This window comes from Vanessa cardui, chromosome 9, assembly GCF_905220365.1.
Source record: "Vanessa cardui chromosome 9, ilVanCard2.1, whole genome shotgun sequence".
In the NCBI taxonomy this organism is placed as follows: domain Eukaryota; kingdom Metazoa; phylum Arthropoda; class Insecta; order Lepidoptera; family Nymphalidae; genus Vanessa; species Vanessa cardui.
In genome coordinates this window covers 12,093,785-12,113,069 of record NC_061131.1, presented here as the reverse complement: position 1 = coordinate 12,113,069, position 19,285 = coordinate 12,093,785, and the positions used below count along the sequence as shown (strand labels likewise).

Sequence of the window (19,285 nt, the reverse complement as noted above, 5' to 3'; positions counted from 1 at the left end):
CGACCTGTTGTATAATTATGTTGTAATTGATAAAAGTGTTATTACATTCATGGCAACCCATGAACTCAAGCTCACAGCTTTCTTCGCAGTTGCTCAAATTTCTCAAATCGTAACTCCATGTTTCACTGCTTCTAGATGCCCATTTATGAATTTAATATCACCATATTTGCGGTTGGATTCAAAACGAGACGCTTAAGAAAGATTATACAAGTTTCCATTCGAAACATTGCAAAGGCTCACTGAATTAATCGATTTTTATTTATTATTTTTTTTTTTTTACAATTTTTATATAAAGCGGAGACTTGTATCATCATTTAGACCAATAACTGATACTGTAAAATCGAAACGAGATGAACTAATATCGATTTTATAGTTACAGTGAAAATAGAGACCTGATTAGCGAGTCGAATTTTGTGTGTTGCCATTTTCACGTAATATTACATAAGCCTCGACACTTGTACGATAGCAACACTTCCCATACAAACTGCCAAAAATATAGCTCTTACGGTTTATTATAATAGAGTAAATATTGGCTTGTTATAATTTTGTAGCAGGAAATGTTGCTGTGTGCACTAAAAAGCGAAACGACTGCACAACTCGGGAAATGTAATATTACCCGACTGTTCGAAATGTAATCACAACACAAAAACAAATTATTTAATATTGTTGATGTTGATTGTTAATAAAATGCAAATAATGTAAATATCAAAATAAATTCTGTATTTGTATTTGAAAAAGTGCTTTTTATTTATCACTCATGAAATCCACTCATGAAAATAACTTCATAATTGGTTACAACAGCCTGTAAATTTCCCACTGGTGGGCTAAGGCCTCCTCTCCCTTTACGGAGAAGGTTTTGGAACAAATTCCACCACGCTGTTCATATGCAGGTTGGTGGAATACACATGTGGCAGGATTTCTATGAAATTACACACGTGCAGGTTTCCTCACGATGTTTTCCTTCACTGCCGAGCTCGAGATGAATTATAAACACACATTAAGAACATGAATATTCAATGGTGCTTGACTTTTGAGTTTGAACCCGCAATTATCATTTAAGATGCACGTGTTCTAACCACTGGGCCATCTCGGCTCCAATTATGTTAAAAATGGACACTTTATTTTAATAAAAAATAAATATCAAAAATAATATAGTTCATATATTTCATTTTCTACTATGTTACAAGCACATATGTACAATAAATTAACATCACATATAATTTATTTAATAATACTGTATGTCTCAATAGTTATAGTTTTTCACGGTAAAGAATTCATGTTTAAATGGTCAATTTCAAATCTCAGACATTTACAACAAGCTAGTAACATCGTTCTTCAAATCAGATATGTAGTTTTTTTTTAAATAATTTACAAGCCTGCGACAATTTCTATCTAGCCAAGCTTAAATTTATCTAAATAACCTTTCGACATTTTCCTCGAGCGTAACTTCTTCGCTGAACTAATAGATACTTTTTTCTTCTCTTCTTCCAAAAGTAGCGGAGGAAGAGATACTTTCCTGACATTAAAATGATTCTGTATACCATTAAAAATTTTAGATCCTTCATTAGGTGGATAGTCGGGCGTGTAAAGAGGTTCCAACTTAGCTAATTCTCTATGCCTTGCTGTCAAAACTCTTGCATTCAATACTTTACTGTTATCTGTGGCAATACTGTTAAAGTTTCTCGTATCGAGAGAAACAAACGACTTGGCACTGTTCCTTTCGTAGTGGATCGACGAGCCCGGCCTTGCGTTTCTCATCCATCTTGATGACGCCAGATCTGAACGGAGTATTGAGGGATTCGGTCGCTTTCTGTGCGAAGGGCTACGTATTTGAATCGGTGTTATGTGCAATAACGAACAGAAGGTATCCGGGAGGTCGGAATTTTCGTCAAATTTGAAGGAAACTTTATCCCTTGATAACTTTGGCTCGTATATGTCATCTGCGATGGACACCCGAGGCGAGTTCTGTGGTGTGACGTCTGTGCTACTCTGTGATAATCTCTCTTCACTCTCACTGAACTGTTCGTAATCACTGTAATGCATTGCGATGACCTCCTCGTGTTCCGTTTGACGATGGAACCTTTTCTCCGGTAGCGGTATAGCTTTACCGACGATTCTGCAACACATTTCAAATCGATACTTTAAAAATGTTTGGAGACATACAGGATACAATAACTGAGTGAAACCAAAATAAGATAACACGAGAGAAACTGATTTATTATAGAAAATCGAATGCTCTTAAACAACATCACTATGAAGGCGTACATCTGAAAACCCACGTGGCACACTGACAGTTTAAAAACTGTTAAAATGTTTCACTGAAAATATTGATGAATCGGCGCAGATGCCAAAAAACTGCCGCGAATTTAATATTTTTAAAAACTTCATTAATGGATTTAAGCGTTCGACAAGTCGATGCGATCATAACTTTTCTAACAATGTATCTTTTGTAACTCAAAAAACCTACTTTTGAGCAGTCTCCAAAGTATTATACATTTTCGAACGACACTTCAAAAATTTTAATTTTAATAATAAATTGTAATTTTTGTACCCGTAGATACCTATATCCGGAAATTTAACCCTTTTGTCAAAATAGCGAAATTGCAATAGGTTTTTTGATTGAAAATTTTATTTTCAGTTTTTCCAGGACCCCTCCAGGTAATATCCAAAATTTGTCTTTCACAGTTTATTTGCATATCCAAATGAATGGAATTACTGCACAATCTAGTAGTATACATATACATATGTCAATGGTGACTAGTAGGAGTACCAATTCTCTAAAGATTTAACAAACATTAATATTTATTAATTTTATAACTCAATTATCTTGGTGTGCGCGACATCTTAACTTGACCCTCGTACGTAATACTAGTTTAATAGAGCGCTTATTTTAAATTATTGGACATTATTTGTCCGACGCGTTCTCAGCTTAGATAGCCTTAGACATACAAATAATAAAAGGATTTTTTTTTTACTTCTATAGTATCTAAGCCTCTGAAAGTCGAACAATACCCCGACATTTAAAGCTTTTTCCCGCTTTATTTTTTGTCTACGTCGATATTCGACATCGAAAAATCGAATTGAAATATAAGCAATATATGCTTTGATTCTTTTTGATGATAAGCGAGATATATTAAAACGTAATGGCAAATCCAACACGATCGGAGATAACTCAGTCACAAGAATATTTACGTGCTTTCCGAGGCACGTGAGTAGAGAATGTTTTAGCAGAAAAGTCCGATAACTATTAAGTGTAATCAAAATTAACAGAAAACTATATTCTCATTTTTTTATTTTCATTCAAATTTTTCGCTAATGATTGATATCTTAGGATCAGAAATGTGTATGAAATTTAATTTAATAGGAAACTGCTATAACAATTTAAAAGGTACCATAGATTTGCAAAAACACTCAGTTACTATCAACAATAGAATAACAAATCAGAAACAACTTATATAAAAAAAAATTGAACTTTCTTTCATAGCTGTTCGTAATTGTTAATTCATTAAATGACTATGAATGAATGAAAAACAAATTAATAATTTAAAATATATATTTTTGTCTCACCCAATTTATGTCTTTTGAGAATGTATTTCAATTGTTACTTTTTTTAATGTGTGTGTTTTTTGTTTAATGTATGTTGTTTTTATACATTGGCCTTTGTAAGAATAGTCTAGGAAGGAAAAGACCGGACTTGAACTAATGGCATACCTACCAGATGTCAATAGGTTTCGTACCTAAAGAACACAAAAGTTTACACATCCAGTTATCTATGTCAGAACAAAGGTAAACTGTATATAACAAGGTACAAAAACATTCCATATCGTATAAATATAAAAAGTGTTGTTAGGTCACTAATATTTTTCAACTAGAGATATCTAAAATTAGCAGAACCAGAGTTGTGAAATTGTGAATGAAATGATTGAAACTGTGAATGGAATATTTTTGTTCTCACATATAAAAAAAATAAAAATTACCACAAATAATATTAACGTAGAGATTTCACCTGAGTTGTGGATGCAGCTGTCTCCATTGCCGGCATTCTTCAAGAATATTTGTTCTAGAACACTTTTCTCCTTCCTCATCATATAAAGTCCTTTCAATCCGCTCCCACTCTTCAGTCAGACTCTTTGTTGCCTCAGCTGTGTTCCTTCTCAGTGCTGAACCAGAGCTACTGTCACTTTCTTCACTATGAAAATCTGTAAAGTCAGCATAAATCATTTTTACCAGTAATAAATTGTAATTTTATTATTTATTCTTAAATAGACCTATACTTAAAAACACCATTTTTATAATGGAGATCATATTTATATTTTTAGATATATATACCTTTTGTGTATTTATTAAAAGAACTAATGATTACTATCTAATTTTTTATACATTTTAACTAGAATATATTTACATATTGCATTTCTTTGGATAAGTTAACAGTTTAATAATATTTATAAATTTTTATGATTTATTTTTGATTTTTTTTGGGGGTCACTACCATCAATATACTTACTAACAAATATATTTTGATCCACTTAAATATACTTTAACAATTTTATAAAATAGTAAGTTGGTGTAAAACATTTTGAATGAATTCATTCAAAATGTTTTAGACAAATTAATTATGAAATTTGAATATGTGATCGTTAAAATAAGGAAGTATTATTATTTACCTGTTTCACTTTCTGAGAAAAAATCAGAAAAAGGTGTGCTAGCCCTCTCTAAGCTATCATCTGCATAATGAGGTATCTTATATGAATAAGTAAGATTTCTGTTAACGAAATTACTAGAATTCGCAGACAGTGCAGGTAATTCTTGACCTGACCGGTAGCTAGCCCTTTGTTGTGATATTTGAGGCAAATAATCAATAATTTTATTAATATTTCTCTCTCGAGCAGATAAAATATATTTACGTGCCGACATAATCAGTTAATAATCCACGAATTCCATATTTCGTTTGTAATAATCTATAATGTTTATCTTCTTTTTGTAAATAGCTGGTTAAATAACTGATATTAATACAAAATAATTTTCAAAATATCAAAATTATCAACAAATCAATAAGCAATAACAGAATTTGAATGTCAGTTAACAGAATACAGATAAACAACAGATGAATATTACATAGATACTAATAATCATGCCCAAAATTTTATCAAAATATTTTATTAACATATTAATAAAAATAAAGCCCTTAAATATACATAATTATGAATTATAAATAGAGTAACTATTTATATACTAACTAAGTATAAATCTTGATCGCCTGAAGTGGCAAGAATGTTAGCAATGTTTTCCTATTGAATCAAATAATTTGTTTAATATAACATGAACTTAAATAAACCTAATAAGGATAATAATTTAAGCAATTAAAAATATCAAACATCAAAAATTTAAATAAAAATTCCAATGTAATAGCACTATTATTTTTTAAGTGCTAATAAGAATAGAATAAGATTAATTATCTACTATAATAAAGATTTTATATTAAAGTAGGCGATTAGTTTGTCTTAAGAATTGCCGATAGTATAATAAGCTTTGACTGATATTTTGCAGAGTCATAAAACGTATTAACTTATACGTTGTTCCAATCATAACAAGAAAAAGCTATATAATTAAAAAAACATTTGCTAGAAAATTGAAGCAATATCATCAGTCAATGGCTTGATTAATTTATGATATTCACTACTAATTTGTGAAAAATGTCGGTTTTAATGACAACGAAACTGTTATCGAAATTTTGGGAGCAAAATTGAAGCGGAAATAAATGATTCAGTGGAATAGTGTTGTATTTTTTAAATAAATATATATTGATCATAAACTCTTAATAATGTCTCATGAGTTATTAGCAAATCCAATACGTAAATCTAAGATTTGTTTATCTTTTTTTCTAGTTCAATTGGTATAGGCTATATGCACATGATTTTTTGTGGGATATTTGTAATGTCATTTGTCAATTTTGTTAAAATTTAATAGTAGGTAACACAGTAAGTGGCAAGTGGCAACTGGCATTCGACAATCGACAGACGTCAGACGTCATTTTCTGTTCCACTGCAGTGGGAATCGATTTTTTGATAGCAATTCGTTGTTATTAATTTTTGTTACAAGGAAAATAATTTATTCAATAACAAAATGTCCCAAATAACAACAAAAAGCGGTGACAAAAATCAGGATGAGGTGAGTTTTTTAGTACATAATATTTTATTATTTTATGATCATGCTTGTATTTATTTTTGAAAAGCAGAACTTTAGGTCTAAATAAAATAATATAAATTGGTTTGTTTTTTATAAATTTATTTGGTAACACAGCATAAATACATATATAGATTAAATAGATTATATGATTAATTAGCAATTCATTTTTGATTAAAAAAATTCCAACAAGAATAATTTGATTTAATTTTTAATTTTAATATTGTTACTAGTAGTCGATATCTTATAAAATTGACTGTCCAGCACATTTTTTTTTTTAATTATATGATGTTGTATTTGTTTGATAAAGACATAAATATATCAGGCCTGTACAACGCAGCTTGTTTTTTTTTAAAGAAACTCCTGATGCCATTCACATACATCCAACAAGTACCAGGGAAACAGATACGTTCCAAGCTCACTCTGGCCTTTAACTATTGGTTGAGAGTCAGTGATGAGAAACTCCGAGCCATCGGTGAAATAGTACAAATGTTACACAACTCAAGTTTATTGTGAGTAAAGTTATTATATTCTTTATTTCACTTTATTAAAACTTATCTTGTTCTGAATTTTATAATTAGCACAAGTTATTTGTAGGTAAATATTTTAAATAAATGTAAAGACAATTTAATTTCATTTTATTAATTGCTAAATTTAATTTAATGTCCTGTCTTTTTTGATACCTTAACATAGCAATTCTTAATCTAAATAAAATTTAAATGTGAAGAACTAATGCTATGTTTTAAACTATATGTATATTCGTGACAACACAAATATTTAAATATTCATTTTACAAGGTTAATAATTAAGGTCGCTGATAAAATCGAGAAATATATAAAAACTTTAGTTGGTTTTAATTATATTCAATTATTTTTCTTTGTTTTATTCAGCTTGAAACATTAAGTAAGTATATTGGTTTCATAGATTTTTGGATGTGGCAATAAAAATAAAAAAAAAAAAATTTTAGTTGTAAGAGTGTTAATTTAAATGTAAATTATTATTCCATCATCATTATAACAATTTATCTGAGAACACAGCTGACCTTTGTCAAATAAAGTCACAAGGTAATGAGTACATATAATGTAAATTTGTTAAATAATTAAACATTTTAATGTTTCATTACAATTATATTATATTATATAATATTAATAGGTGTAATAATTGAATAATAAATATTAAAAAAAATCAATAGGACAGAAAGAATCATAATTAGATGTATACAGGCAACCAAACCCGTTTTAAATCTTCAAAAATGTTGATTTAAATTACAACCTGAAGAGAGTCATTTAAATCTATATGAAATGCACTATGTATTTATAGGAATTCATTAATAAGAATTAGTGCTGTTTTACTTAAAATCACTTCGGAAATAAGACATCAGTTATTGTAAAAAAGACAAGGGTAAAAATGGTCATTGTGGGTTAGGGATACCTAAAAGATAGACATATACAATCCTGACGGTTTTTGTAGATCTATTTTAAATCTACAATACTGTAGTAAATTATTTTGATCTATCTTGTAGGGTTCAGCCGGCATTTGTAATGTAAGGGCAAAAAAATGTTTTTATTTACGACATCACATAAGGAACCTCTAACATGATCAGTGTTTTTCTACTGTATTGTATATGTATTATACATCAGGCTTATATGAATCAATTTATCTATTGAAAAAACCGCATCAAAATATGTCGTGTAATTTTAAAGATCTAAGCATACACAAGGACAGACTGCCGTAAGCGACTTTGTTTTATACTATGTAAAGATGAATAATTATGTCGTTCTGGACGGTTTCGACCACGGCGAACAATATCAATAAAAATAAAAATAAATAACAATTTTAACAACAAGAAAAACCGACTACAAACAAAAACTATTTCAAAACAAATAAATAGATATGCACTAAAAAGTAAAAAAATAATTGCGTATTCAACATATTTTTTAGAGTCCTCCTAAGTAAAATGGAATAAAAAATATTAGACTTTTTAAAAGTCGATTTACGATTATATAACGTAGTTAAAGTATTAAATAAAGATTAACAATCAAAAGAAAGAAGCGATACGAGCCCCTTGATTGACCCAGTAAATTATCGTATAAAAGGTAATTTGTAAAAAAACATATTTCTTAAAGTATTCTCGTATTGTTTTTTTGATAGATGTACTGTAGGGTTTTCTTAGCCGGAACAAACAAACAGACAGACAGATGTAAAAAAATTGCAAAAAAGGTATCTGCATAGGTATTTAGTAAACAGTGGTTACTTTAATAATACAAACAGACATTCAAATTTTATGGCTTTTAAATACAATATGACTATTCAAATTAAATAAATTATAAAATTATTATTAAATTAAATATTTTAAATTGAACGATCTATGCCTGGAAATAAAAAACCAAGTTTTTTTAAATAATTTCGTGCTCACAAAAAAAGTCATTGGGAGGTTGCACGTGTGGAATAAAATTATGCCACAGCTGCATCCACTGTCCCATATGTAAACAAAGTATATTATTTTCTAAAAAAACATGGCATGATAGTGTTAAAAACAGGGCCTATTTCAGTATTGCCTCAAAAGATTAATTGTTGTATACGATCATTCGTTTAATTGACGCTTAACAAACAAGAGGGGACGACTGCGCTTTTATTAATTAATTTGTAGATGTTAAACTTCTAAGTGCTTTGGAATTTGTAAGCAATTATGCTCCATTCAAAAAGTACTTATACAATTTGTTGACTGCTCAGACCATTCGCTAGATATAAAGCAGCAGATTCCTAGTTCGTGGGTACACCGGGTTGAGTGTTTCTATATAAAAAAATGCAGTAGTCGAAGTCTTTCCGCTTATTTCGAATTTTCCGATCAATTCCGAATCGGATTACCATAATGTACCTGCGTTTACGTATATGTAATAAGTATGTCTTGTCTAGTTAATTTGCACAGACGCGTTTACGTGATTGTGTAAATCGATATGTTATATATCAATGTAAAACTGTTATATTACGTACACAAACACAATAAATTTATAATCAAACTTTGTCAGCTTCTTTTGGCGAAGACTAAAGATAGTTCTCTTATTCATAATATTGAATAAAAATATATATTTATAACACATGGGTGATTGTACTCACGAGAATTTGGCACCTAAAACCAGAGTAGTAGTAAATTCAGTAGGTATGAAGATAGTAGAAAGCATTAATTACGTTCCTTTACTATTTGGAAAACGATTAGACAAGTAACAAAAAATTACAATTTTAAATTACGAGAAAGACTAAGGCTTTGCTCAGGATAGTATCAACAAGCTGCTAATTATTCAAACTTAAATGGGTACAAATATTAATTGATATTATTTTAAGAACATCGATATTCATATCTTAACAGATATTCCAGTATTTTCTCTGATCGACGTAATTTTTAAGATCTCATAATACATAGGGACAGACAGCGGTAAGCGACTTAGTACTATCACTGCTACCTATTTTACTGCAGATTTAACGGACACGTAATAAAGTTACGTTTTAGTAATAAAATTGTTTACTGTTCGAGTGAATAGCGTTAGGAATCTGAGGACTAAGTATGATTTTGCAAGAAATACATTCAGGAATGAGCTTGTGACACACTAAAAGCAATTTCAATTTACCGCCTTAATACTAAACCAATGTTACAATGCTAACGAAATAAAGTAACCCGGGGTTATTGACTTCGTTAATAAAACCACCCACATGTTTATTAGTCTTTTCTAAACTAACATTGAATAAAAATAAATCTTAGATTTACAAATTGTATGCAATTTGCTCATAGCTCAGCTATATTGTACATTAATACGTATTTATTTATAATACAACAATATTTCACTAGACTACCTATATGTACACGACATAGTATAAAGCAAAGTCGCTTACCACTGTTGACTATTGACGTTCCTGAAATTTAAAAACCTATTTCACGTGATAGTAAACCGGCTTAGCTGTTGTAACGTATTAAAAACCTTATTTGTTTGTGTTTTTGTGCAGGCCCGTCTGGGTAGGTTCCGCCCACTCATCAGTTACTACCGCCAAATAACAGTACTCAGTATTGTTGTGTTCCGGTTTGAAGGGCGAGTGAGCCATTGTAACTACAGGCACAAGGGACATAACATCTTAGTTCCCAAGGTTGGTGGCACATTGACGATGTAAGGAATTGTTAATATTTATTACAGCGTCATTATCTATGGGTGATGGTGACCACTTACCATCAGGTGGCCCATATGCTCGTCCGCCAACCTATACTATATAAAAAAGGGTTGTCAAAATATGCCCATACAAATTTATGAAAACGTAATAGTTTTGAATGAGGAACGCCATAGACCTTAAGCCAATAATTAATGTCTGTTTTTTTTTTTTATAATATGAGCACAGGTATAATTTTACAATTATTCGAAACAATTGAAAGTATTTATACGACAATAATATGCAGTCCGTGATGTTATATTTCATGATTGCAACTCAGTTCAAGATCTGTTGACTCGTCGACTCTACATTGAGGGGACGATTGTCGCGTGAGGAGCGAATTAATATAATATTAATTATCTGTTTATTTTTAATTTTTTTTTTAACAGATTGGACGACATACAAGACAATTCCATTCTACGTCGAGGTATTCCAGTGGCGCATTCCATTTATGGTATAGCGAGCACTATCAATGCAGCTAATTACGTCATAATCATCGCCCTTGAAAAGACTTTGCAACTTGGACATCCAATGGTAATACAACCTTATTTGTTAACATTTTCGATTTACGAATTGAAATATAAACGCACGTTTTAGATTTTTAAATTATTCTAATAGTCTAATTCATAATAATTACTACTACTATTACTAATATAAAAACCTCCACTGCGCGACTGCTTTGGCAAGCATTATAATGACAATAATCTTTAACAACAATATGTTTATCGAAACTTGCACATTTGAAAGGAATTTTTAGCATAAAGTGATTAAAAAAAATAAATAAATCAAAATATACTTTATTCAAGTAGGCTTTTAGAAGAAAAGAAGAATAGTCATTTAAAAACTATATTGAGTGAAGATACCACCGGTACGGTAGTTATTCTTTTTTAACATTTAAAAGTAAAAAGTTATGCTAGGTAAATATAATTACTGGAAATCAACAAGTATTAGCTCCACGCTTTTTTTTATCATCTATGTAATCTTCTATTGAACAACATGCCTTCTGTACCAATGTATTCTTTTACAAATGATTTGAATTTATGAAACGGCAAAGTTAAAAATGTCTGCGGAGTTTGATCATACAAACGGATATCTCGCCCCAAAAAATTTGATTGACTTTGCGGGAGTCAGAAACTTGGCGTTATAAACTTATGCTTGATTACTAACTGTGGTCATAATAATTGCATAAGAACAATAAGTTATTTAAATATAAACGGTTTATTAAAAGAATGTTTCTTTTTAAAGATCCGTTTAAAATTAGAATTCTAAATATTTTTAATTATTTATGCATCAATTAAACAGTTACGTTTCTTATTTTAAAACTTTCATTTAACAAGATACGTAATCAATTGCATAATAAGATTTATTTTAATTGTTTTTTATTTTTATATAATTTGTTAAAATAACAAATATGCTCCTAACTCATGATATTCAGTTTAATCTTTGCTGGTTTTTATTTACTAATATTTAATCAATTTACTGTTGAAGTATTGCTAGTTAATCTAGTTAAAACGCGTTCATCTTAACCGATGACTGTGAGATCGAACGCAAGCACCACAGATTATATATTCGCTTGTTTTTTTGTTTTATAAACCGTTTTGTGCATCTTGAGGATTTGTATATCTCTAAAATCAGTGAAAATCTCCTACGAGCGTATCCAACAAGCCGCATTAGCGCTTCTTGGAATAAGATTTTCCTGTAAGTGCTTGTGTAGCTTTAGCCCAGCTGTGGGGATATCCCCAGCCTGTAAACATTTACAGGTTAATACTTTAATACTCTTTAAAAAAAAAACCAATTTCCTTACAGATATTTTTGTTACCTACATTATACCCATAGTATTAGAGATGTATACAACGATACTCTGTTATATACGATACGCTGCTTAAAGTAACAGCCTGTAAATTTACCACTGCTGGGCTAAGGCCTCCTCTCCTTATTAAGGAGAGGGTTTGGAACATATTCCACCAAGCTGTTCCAATGCGGGTTGATGGAATACACGTGTGGCAAAATTTCGATGAAATTAAACACCCAGATTTTCTCACGATGAGAGATGTTTCGATACTCTGCTTGGTGGTAGAATATGTTAAGCGAATATGTTAAGCCTAACCGTAGGAATTTTTCAAAGCCCAATTAAGTATAATTGTTTTTATCTGTGTACAAATGTATTTTCAGGCTACCGCAGTGTATACGGAGCAATTGTTGGAGTTGCACCGAGGTCAAGGTATAGAGATATATTGGAGGGACAATTTCCAATGTCCAACCGAAGAGGAATACAAGGAGATGACCATGAAAAGTATGACATCTGTTCCTTGTATTAACTTTTTTTTTAATTCTTATCAAATTGTTACCATAAATTTGAATATGGAATGGCTTCGATGATTAACTATAAAATTTGAATACAAGTATGAGGAGAACTGGTTATATGTTTGTAACGTTTAATTATATGATAACACTGAATATTATGCCGTATCAATGCAAATGCTTTACTTGTGTGTGGTTAATTAATACGTATGTGTAAGTGTAAGAAATATTTCTTACGTTTGTGTGCGTATATGGAATGTTTTTGGTGTTAATAAGACAAGGGATTATACATAAGTAACAAATTAAATTGTGGCCGGCAATAGCGATATCAGCTGTGACGTCATTAAAATCTGACAGCTGCCGATTATGAGATTGTCATGACATATATAATACACTTTTTAAAATGTTCAAATATTTAAGAATTTCCTTTTTAAGCTAATCTCAAATGACATCATCTAACTAAGCAGAATATATTATTATCAGCGGCGGCGCAAGATCGAATCTTAATGTGGGCAAAATATAGTATACGAGGCCCTTGTATTTTTTCAAATTTCGGTCGCGAGGCCCTTTGTACCGCGAGGCCGTAGGCCCACACCGCCCACGCCTTACGCCGCCACTGATTATTATGCACACCCTCATAATCCGATGTGATGGCAAATTTAACCCATGCTTTCCAAGGCACGGGAGACACTTCCAACTTCAAAAGAATCAGCAATCTGGTTGCTGAGATTTTAGGGTGTGAACAAGACCAACGAGGCAATAAAAACTAATTTAATTACATAGTTATTGATACATCGTTTAAAGTTGTAAAGCAAATGTTTTTTTTTTCTAAAGAATACTAGCAATGCTCCAAATTAATTAAGAAATTACTATTCACCCTTCCTTGAAATCTTATCACCTGTGTTGGCCCAAGGGGTCAGGGTCGATCTTGCTACTTTTACATCGCTAGGGTCGATCTTGCTACTTTTACATCGCTAGGGTCGATCTTGATACTTTTACATCGCTAGGCGACTAAGTTGAAAGGTTTGTTGTATTTCCAGAGACGGGTGGTCTTTTCATGTTAGCAATTCGCCTGATGCAGCTCTTTAGCGATAACAAATCAGACTTCAGCAAACTGTCATCAATCCTCGGTCTGTACTTCCAAATAAGAGACGACTACTGCAATCTGTGCTTACAAGAGGCAAGTTTACAAACGAATTATATATTATTGCATTTTTATATTTAATTAAGGTCTGTTTTTAAAGGCATTCCTTACCTTCGGGTCTGTTTAATTATTTCATAGTCTTGTGTAAAATTTTGTGAGAGTAACACCTCATAAATAACCCATTGCTGAGTAAGTCATTTGCTCCCAAATATAAGGCATGGAGCTTTTTCCACAATGTTTCGATACAGGTGGGCTTATGTCACAGGATTATCATCGTACATGCAGGTTTTCTCACGATAGGAAATCTCCTTTACTGCTGACTATATTATACTAATACTATAAAGAGGTAAAATATGTTTGTAGGGGATAATCTACAGAACCAATGATGCAAAAATATTTTTGTTTACTAGTGTAAAATACATTACTGAGTTTAATAGAAAATATTGAATATTAAGATAACTGCATTGCAAGAAGTAAACCCACGAAACCACAGTGGCATGTTATGATTCCAATTTACCTAACTTGGCTATTTCGATTTACCAATAAATTTCGAGAAATAATTATGAATGTTATATACTTTATTGTACACCACAAGCAAAAGTAAATAAGTCTTATAATTAAAGACAGAGAAAAATACAAAGATTATCGAATGTAATTGTGTATGTTTCAGTACTCTGAGAACAAGAGCTATTGCGAAGATCTGACGGAAGGTAAATTCAGCTTCCCCGTCATACACGCGATACAGAACCAGAAGGGCGACAACCAAGTGCTTCGTATCCTTTATACTAAAGTGTCTTGTATGTGTGCGTGCTTATGCGTGCGTGTGCGTATGTGTGCGTACACGTCGGTCAATCCAAAATTCATATCAACAGGTGTTTTCAATACAATCTAAACCATTCTGAGAAAGTCACCGTAATCCTCCAAACGTTTATCAGTTCATATACAATATATATGTAATTTTATATGCACTTACCTGTTTTCGTTCTAAGCTTCTATCAACAAAGGTTGTCTGTGAGAGATCGCTATAAGCGATGATGACGACGATGAGACTCCCTTTGCGCACCATTTATTATTTTGTATTTTTCTTATCTTCATGTGCTGTGCTGTTGTATTTATAGTGTATAAATATAATATCATAATCATCATCACCATCATCACATCATCATCATCATCATCATAATCATCATCATCATAATCATCATCATCATCACCGTCATCATCATCATCATCATCAATAGCCTGTAAATTTCCCACTGCTGGGCCAAGGCCTCTCTAGGCCTAAAAGGATTTTAGGAAAAGGTTTGGAACATATGTTACACCACGCTGTTCCAATGCGGTTTGGTGTAATACATATGTGGCAGAATTTCTATGAAATTAGACACACGCAGGCTTCCTCATGATATTTTCCTTTATCGCCGAGTACGAGACGAATTATAAACATAAATTAAGCACATATTCAGCGGTGCTTGCCTGGTTTGAATTCGCAATCATCGGTTAATATGCACGCGTTCTAACCACTGGGCCATCTCAGCTCTTAAAAAATGTCTGTTAAGTTATTTATAACCACATTTCACACGAGTAAAAGCCAACATTTAGTCTCAAATAGAACGTATACGAGATAAACACATCCTTAGCGTTCTCAGATATTCTCAGGCAACGCACGAGAGACGTAGAAGTGAAGCGTTACTGCATCTCACTGCTGGAAAGGTTCGGAAGTTTCCAGTACACGCGGGATCGCTTGCAGGAGCTCGACAACGAGGCCCGAGCTGAGGTCAGTCGTGGTCACTTCATGTTGAAACATAGAGGATGTCTCTCTCACACTCATTGAAATGTCAATGGTCTGTTTCAGTCAGAAGTACTTATTATTAATACAGGACTCATGCATGTGTGTGTATATGAACACACGCACACGTGTGTGCAAATATTTTTTGACCTTTATCAGGTCTTAAACTCTTAGTACCTTTCGAATCTAAACATCAAATCATTGCGACGCAGAATGTCACTCTCGCTCATACTGACCACACGAAAATAGATCTTAAGATGACGTAATGATTTATTTTGTAGGAGGACTACAAAACCTAGTACTCCGGTATGAAAAAATCTAGTACTCAGGTACGGGCCAAGGGCTTTGATAGGTTTCCATGTCTCTCTTCGCCTCTACTGTATAGGATTTTAATAACATACCAAAAAATATTTTATAAGCGAATAGTCAGCACATTTTTAAATAAACTTTCTCGAGGCTTGTCATGTGCGCAATATGTATCACAAGGAATAAATGAATTCGCCAATATTAATACTCTCTATTTATTGTCTGACACAATTGGAAAGAGTTTAGAAGCAGAGTTAACGACTTTACTACCCAAGGTGTGGTAAAGCAAACACTACCAACTTCCAAACGCTGAGAGTCTAATGAAGATAAGGACCCTGGACTATGTCATCTACAGTCATACATCTAGATCACAAACAGATACTAGGTCCCTTATAAATATGTGACCTACTGATGCATAGCTCCTTTTCCAGGTCAAACGTTTAGGTGGTAATCCACACCTGGAAGAGCTGTTAGACGAACTGCTCAGCTGGCGACGAGACAAGAAACCTGCCCTCAATGAGGAATAAGTTAAAAATTAATGGATTTTTTTTTCATGATTTAAGCTTCTGTTCGTATTTTCGTTTGTGGAATATACACAACTTGCTCTTTGAATAAAATAATCCATCAGTTTAAAACTAATAGCAGAGCATAGTTGTATATCTAAGTGTTGCTAAAAATTCAGAGAATTACTAATGATACAATATCACTTTGAAAGTTATTTTGATGTAACGATTCCCTGAAATTTATTTTTTATTGTTTTGAAATTTTTATTTTAAGAATAATATTTTTATATTTAAATTTAAAAAATATATATGTTTTATGTAAAAAAGGCGATTTGATGAGTGATTTTTTTTACATGAAATTAATATTTTTAATTTCAGTTGGAAATTTTAATTGGCTTGTTGGCAACTTACCAAAGTTTTTTTTTAATCGTCGAATTATTAGCGATGAGATTGCTAGTATATTCGTAAATATACAACAAAATAATTATTATTAATGTAGATAGTTACTTAATTGTTTTTTGTACTTATGTAATTAATTTTGGCTTAATTTTGGATATTTATTTTTGATGTAAGTGACTGTAGCTTATTCCAATCGTTGGAGTACAGATAAATAAACAACTTTGACACTGAATCTTGAATAATCTATGGTATATAGTACGGATTTGTGAAAAAATGGCGTTTTGAATATAGGTTGAATTAGTTATAGGAACTTTTTAAAGTCGTTACGAATACTATAAATTATTGGAATTATAGTGATATCAAGAATTTGTAATGTTATATTGCAGACAGTTTCGTAGCTAGGTGAGGAGGGGCCCCGTGCATAAAAAAAGTATCGGGCCCTCACCCCTCTTTAACTAATAATTACCCTTTAAAATTATATATACCAAATAAGAAATCTTGTCCGTATGTTCGTGATTTTCTAGCTTCAGAAGCTTACAGGGCCCCCTGATCTCCGGGGCCCTGGCGCACTGCACCACATGGCCCTACGATAGCTACGCCACTGATTGCAGACCTATTAACGAGTTTGGTATAGGAAGTTAAGGTTTATCTTTACTCTTACGATTGGAATAGGCTATAAATATATCAACCAATGGCGGCGTAGGATTTGCTCTGTTTCCCGAATTGTTATTCGTCGCTTTAAGTTGCTAAAGACTTTATAATTACAATTTTTTTTTAGAGATCAAACTATATAGTTTTATCCAAATAAAATTTTTATTAAATATTATCAATGAAATGTTAATTTTGAGTGTTGTCATATTATATATGAAATTCGCAGCAATAATCCTAGTCACGGATGGCTTATTATGTTTTTGGCGTTTGTTTAAAATATTTCCTTCTTTAAAATAATAAGTATTATACACACTCAAATCTTTAAGTACATTTAAAATAAGTTAATAGTATTATTTAACATATAACAATAACTGAACTGAAGTATGAAGTAGGCTTGAGGTTATCGCTCATTGTTAGAGCGAGAGAGCAACAATCATCTCTCTCGCACTTTATGATTGTATAAGTTTGTCTCACAATAAAGAAAGAGTGTTAACTGTGGCGGTAAATTGAAAGCTTAAAAATTAATATGGCGTCATTAACTTAATGAAAAATATTCTGATATAATTGAGTGACGTCACATTAATAGAGGGGTCGCAACTGTAATTAATAAAATGACTCAGATTATAAAATAAAAGCCTTTGAGTGAAATCCCGCGGATTATAACTAGACACTATACGGGTCTTTCTTAATTGAACTGACTTCATTGTGGTCCATTTTTGAGTGCTTCATTGGATTCTGAAATCTATCTGTAGTTGTTGTGGAATATATAAATATATTTGTTAGGTTAGGCTACAATATAATTATTTAAATTAATTAAAATATATATTTTGCATTGCGGTAAAAGTTAAGGCTAACTAAATATTGAATAACTAGATGTTGGTTACTAGTTTTTTTATTAGTTCGGAGATTTGTTGTAAAAGTGTTGCCAGATGTAAAATGTATATTGATAATTTCACGATGAGTTTGCATTTTTCATATTATTGTGTATATGTTATGTTGTGTTTTAAAAATTGTTACAGATAGTATGTTAAATATTAATCATTTATAACTACACACTACCGAGTAGATTCATTCACTTTGTCTTTTATTTTATAATCTGAGCGTGTGGTGTTACCGTTATGTTGGTGTAACGTTAATTATGGATATACATTTATTGTTACATATTTAAATAAATAATTTTACGCTTTTATAATTATATAAGCTAGTAAGTTACCTTAGACTGTAGAAATATTAAAGCCTAACATAAAACCGAATGACAATAATGTTATAATTATTACGTTAATGATTTATAATCTGTTAAAAAAAAATGTCATTGTTACTTCTCAATTTTTCTTTCATCTTATGTATATTCTATTTTGCAGTATAATATTAAGACAGTACTTAGTATAGATTAGTCATAGATAGTTGGAACTGCCTTTGCTTTTATATTTTATGAGCTTTTTCATTCCGCTTGTTCGATTGTATGTTTTTTTTTTTTAATCTAAATAATCTGTACTTGATTTTATAGCTGATGTAAATAAGTGCGAAGATGAGACTTGATCAATGTTTTGGTTACGCAAGTTTTTTTTATTATTAAAAAGTCGAATTTTATTTTTTTATTTATTTACCATTAACATGTTTTTTGTTTGTTATTTATTTGATTATTTTTTTTTTTAATTTATCCGAGTCGAGCGACTCGGATAAATTAAAACCTACCGAGTTCAGTATTACACTTGTAACTCAAAATTGGTAACACAAAAATTATGTAAGTATATTGGTAGTATTCTCAGAATACTGTAAATCGATTAAAAAAAGCGATCCAATATCGATTTAAGAAGGAAT

At 31.2% G+C, this 19,285-nt stretch overlaps 2 protein-coding genes across 2 annotated transcripts; one reads left to right on the top strand and one right to left on the bottom strand.

Moving 5' to 3' along the window:
* Nucleotides 1-1,317: 1,317 nt before the first annotated feature.
* LOC124532330 lies at nucleotides 1,318-5,073 on the bottom strand. The gene is made up of 3 exons (XM_047107192.1): nucleotides 4,665-5,073; nucleotides 4,007-4,199; nucleotides 1,318-2,116 (listed from the first exon to the last, which is right to left on the bottom strand). The coding sequence occupies exons 1-3, from the start codon at nucleotides 4,912-4,914 to the stop codon at nucleotides 1,393-1,395; spliced, it is 1,167 nt and encodes a 388-aa protein (XP_046963148.1). The 5' UTR covers nucleotides 4,915-5,073; the 3' UTR covers nucleotides 1,318-1,392.
* Nucleotides 5,074-5,993: 920 nt separating this feature from the next.
* On the top strand, nucleotides 5,994-19,054 carry LOC124532419 (geranylgeranyl pyrophosphate synthase). The gene is made up of 8 exons (XM_047107321.1): nucleotides 5,994-6,168; nucleotides 6,541-6,695; nucleotides 10,767-10,911; nucleotides 12,550-12,670; nucleotides 13,719-13,858; nucleotides 14,493-14,595; nucleotides 15,466-15,593; nucleotides 16,343-19,054. The coding sequence occupies exons 1-8, from the start codon at nucleotides 6,124-6,126 to the stop codon at nucleotides 16,436-16,438; spliced, it is 933 nt and encodes a 310-aa protein (XP_046963277.1). The 5' UTR covers nucleotides 5,994-6,123; the 3' UTR covers nucleotides 16,439-19,054.
* The last annotated feature ends 231 nt before the right edge of the window (nucleotides 19,055-19,285 follow it).

Coding starts and splice junctions, on each gene's coding strand:
- LOC124532419 (XM_047107321.1), top strand. CDS start 6,124: ATGTCCCAAATAACAACAAAAAGCGGTGACAAAAATCAGGATGAG. Junction 10,912..12,549: donor TGCAACTTGGACATCCAATG/GTAATACAACCT, acceptor ATGTATTTTCAG/GCTACCGCAGTGTATACGGA. Junction 13,859..14,492: donor GCAATCTGTGCTTACAAGAG/GCAAGTTTACAA, acceptor TGTATGTTTCAG/TACTCTGAGAACAAGAGCTA.
- LOC124532330 (XM_047107192.1), bottom strand. CDS start 4,914: ATGTCGGCACGTAAATATATTTTATCTGCTCGAGAGAGAAATATTAAT. Junction 4,200..4,664: donor TTTCTCAGAAAGTGAAACAG/GTAAATAATAAT, acceptor CTGACTTTACAG/ATTTTCATAGTGAAGAAAGT. Junction 2,117..4,006: donor CAGCTGCATCCACAACTCAG/GTGAAATCTCTA, acceptor AATGTGTTGCAG/AATCGTCGGTAAAGCTATAC.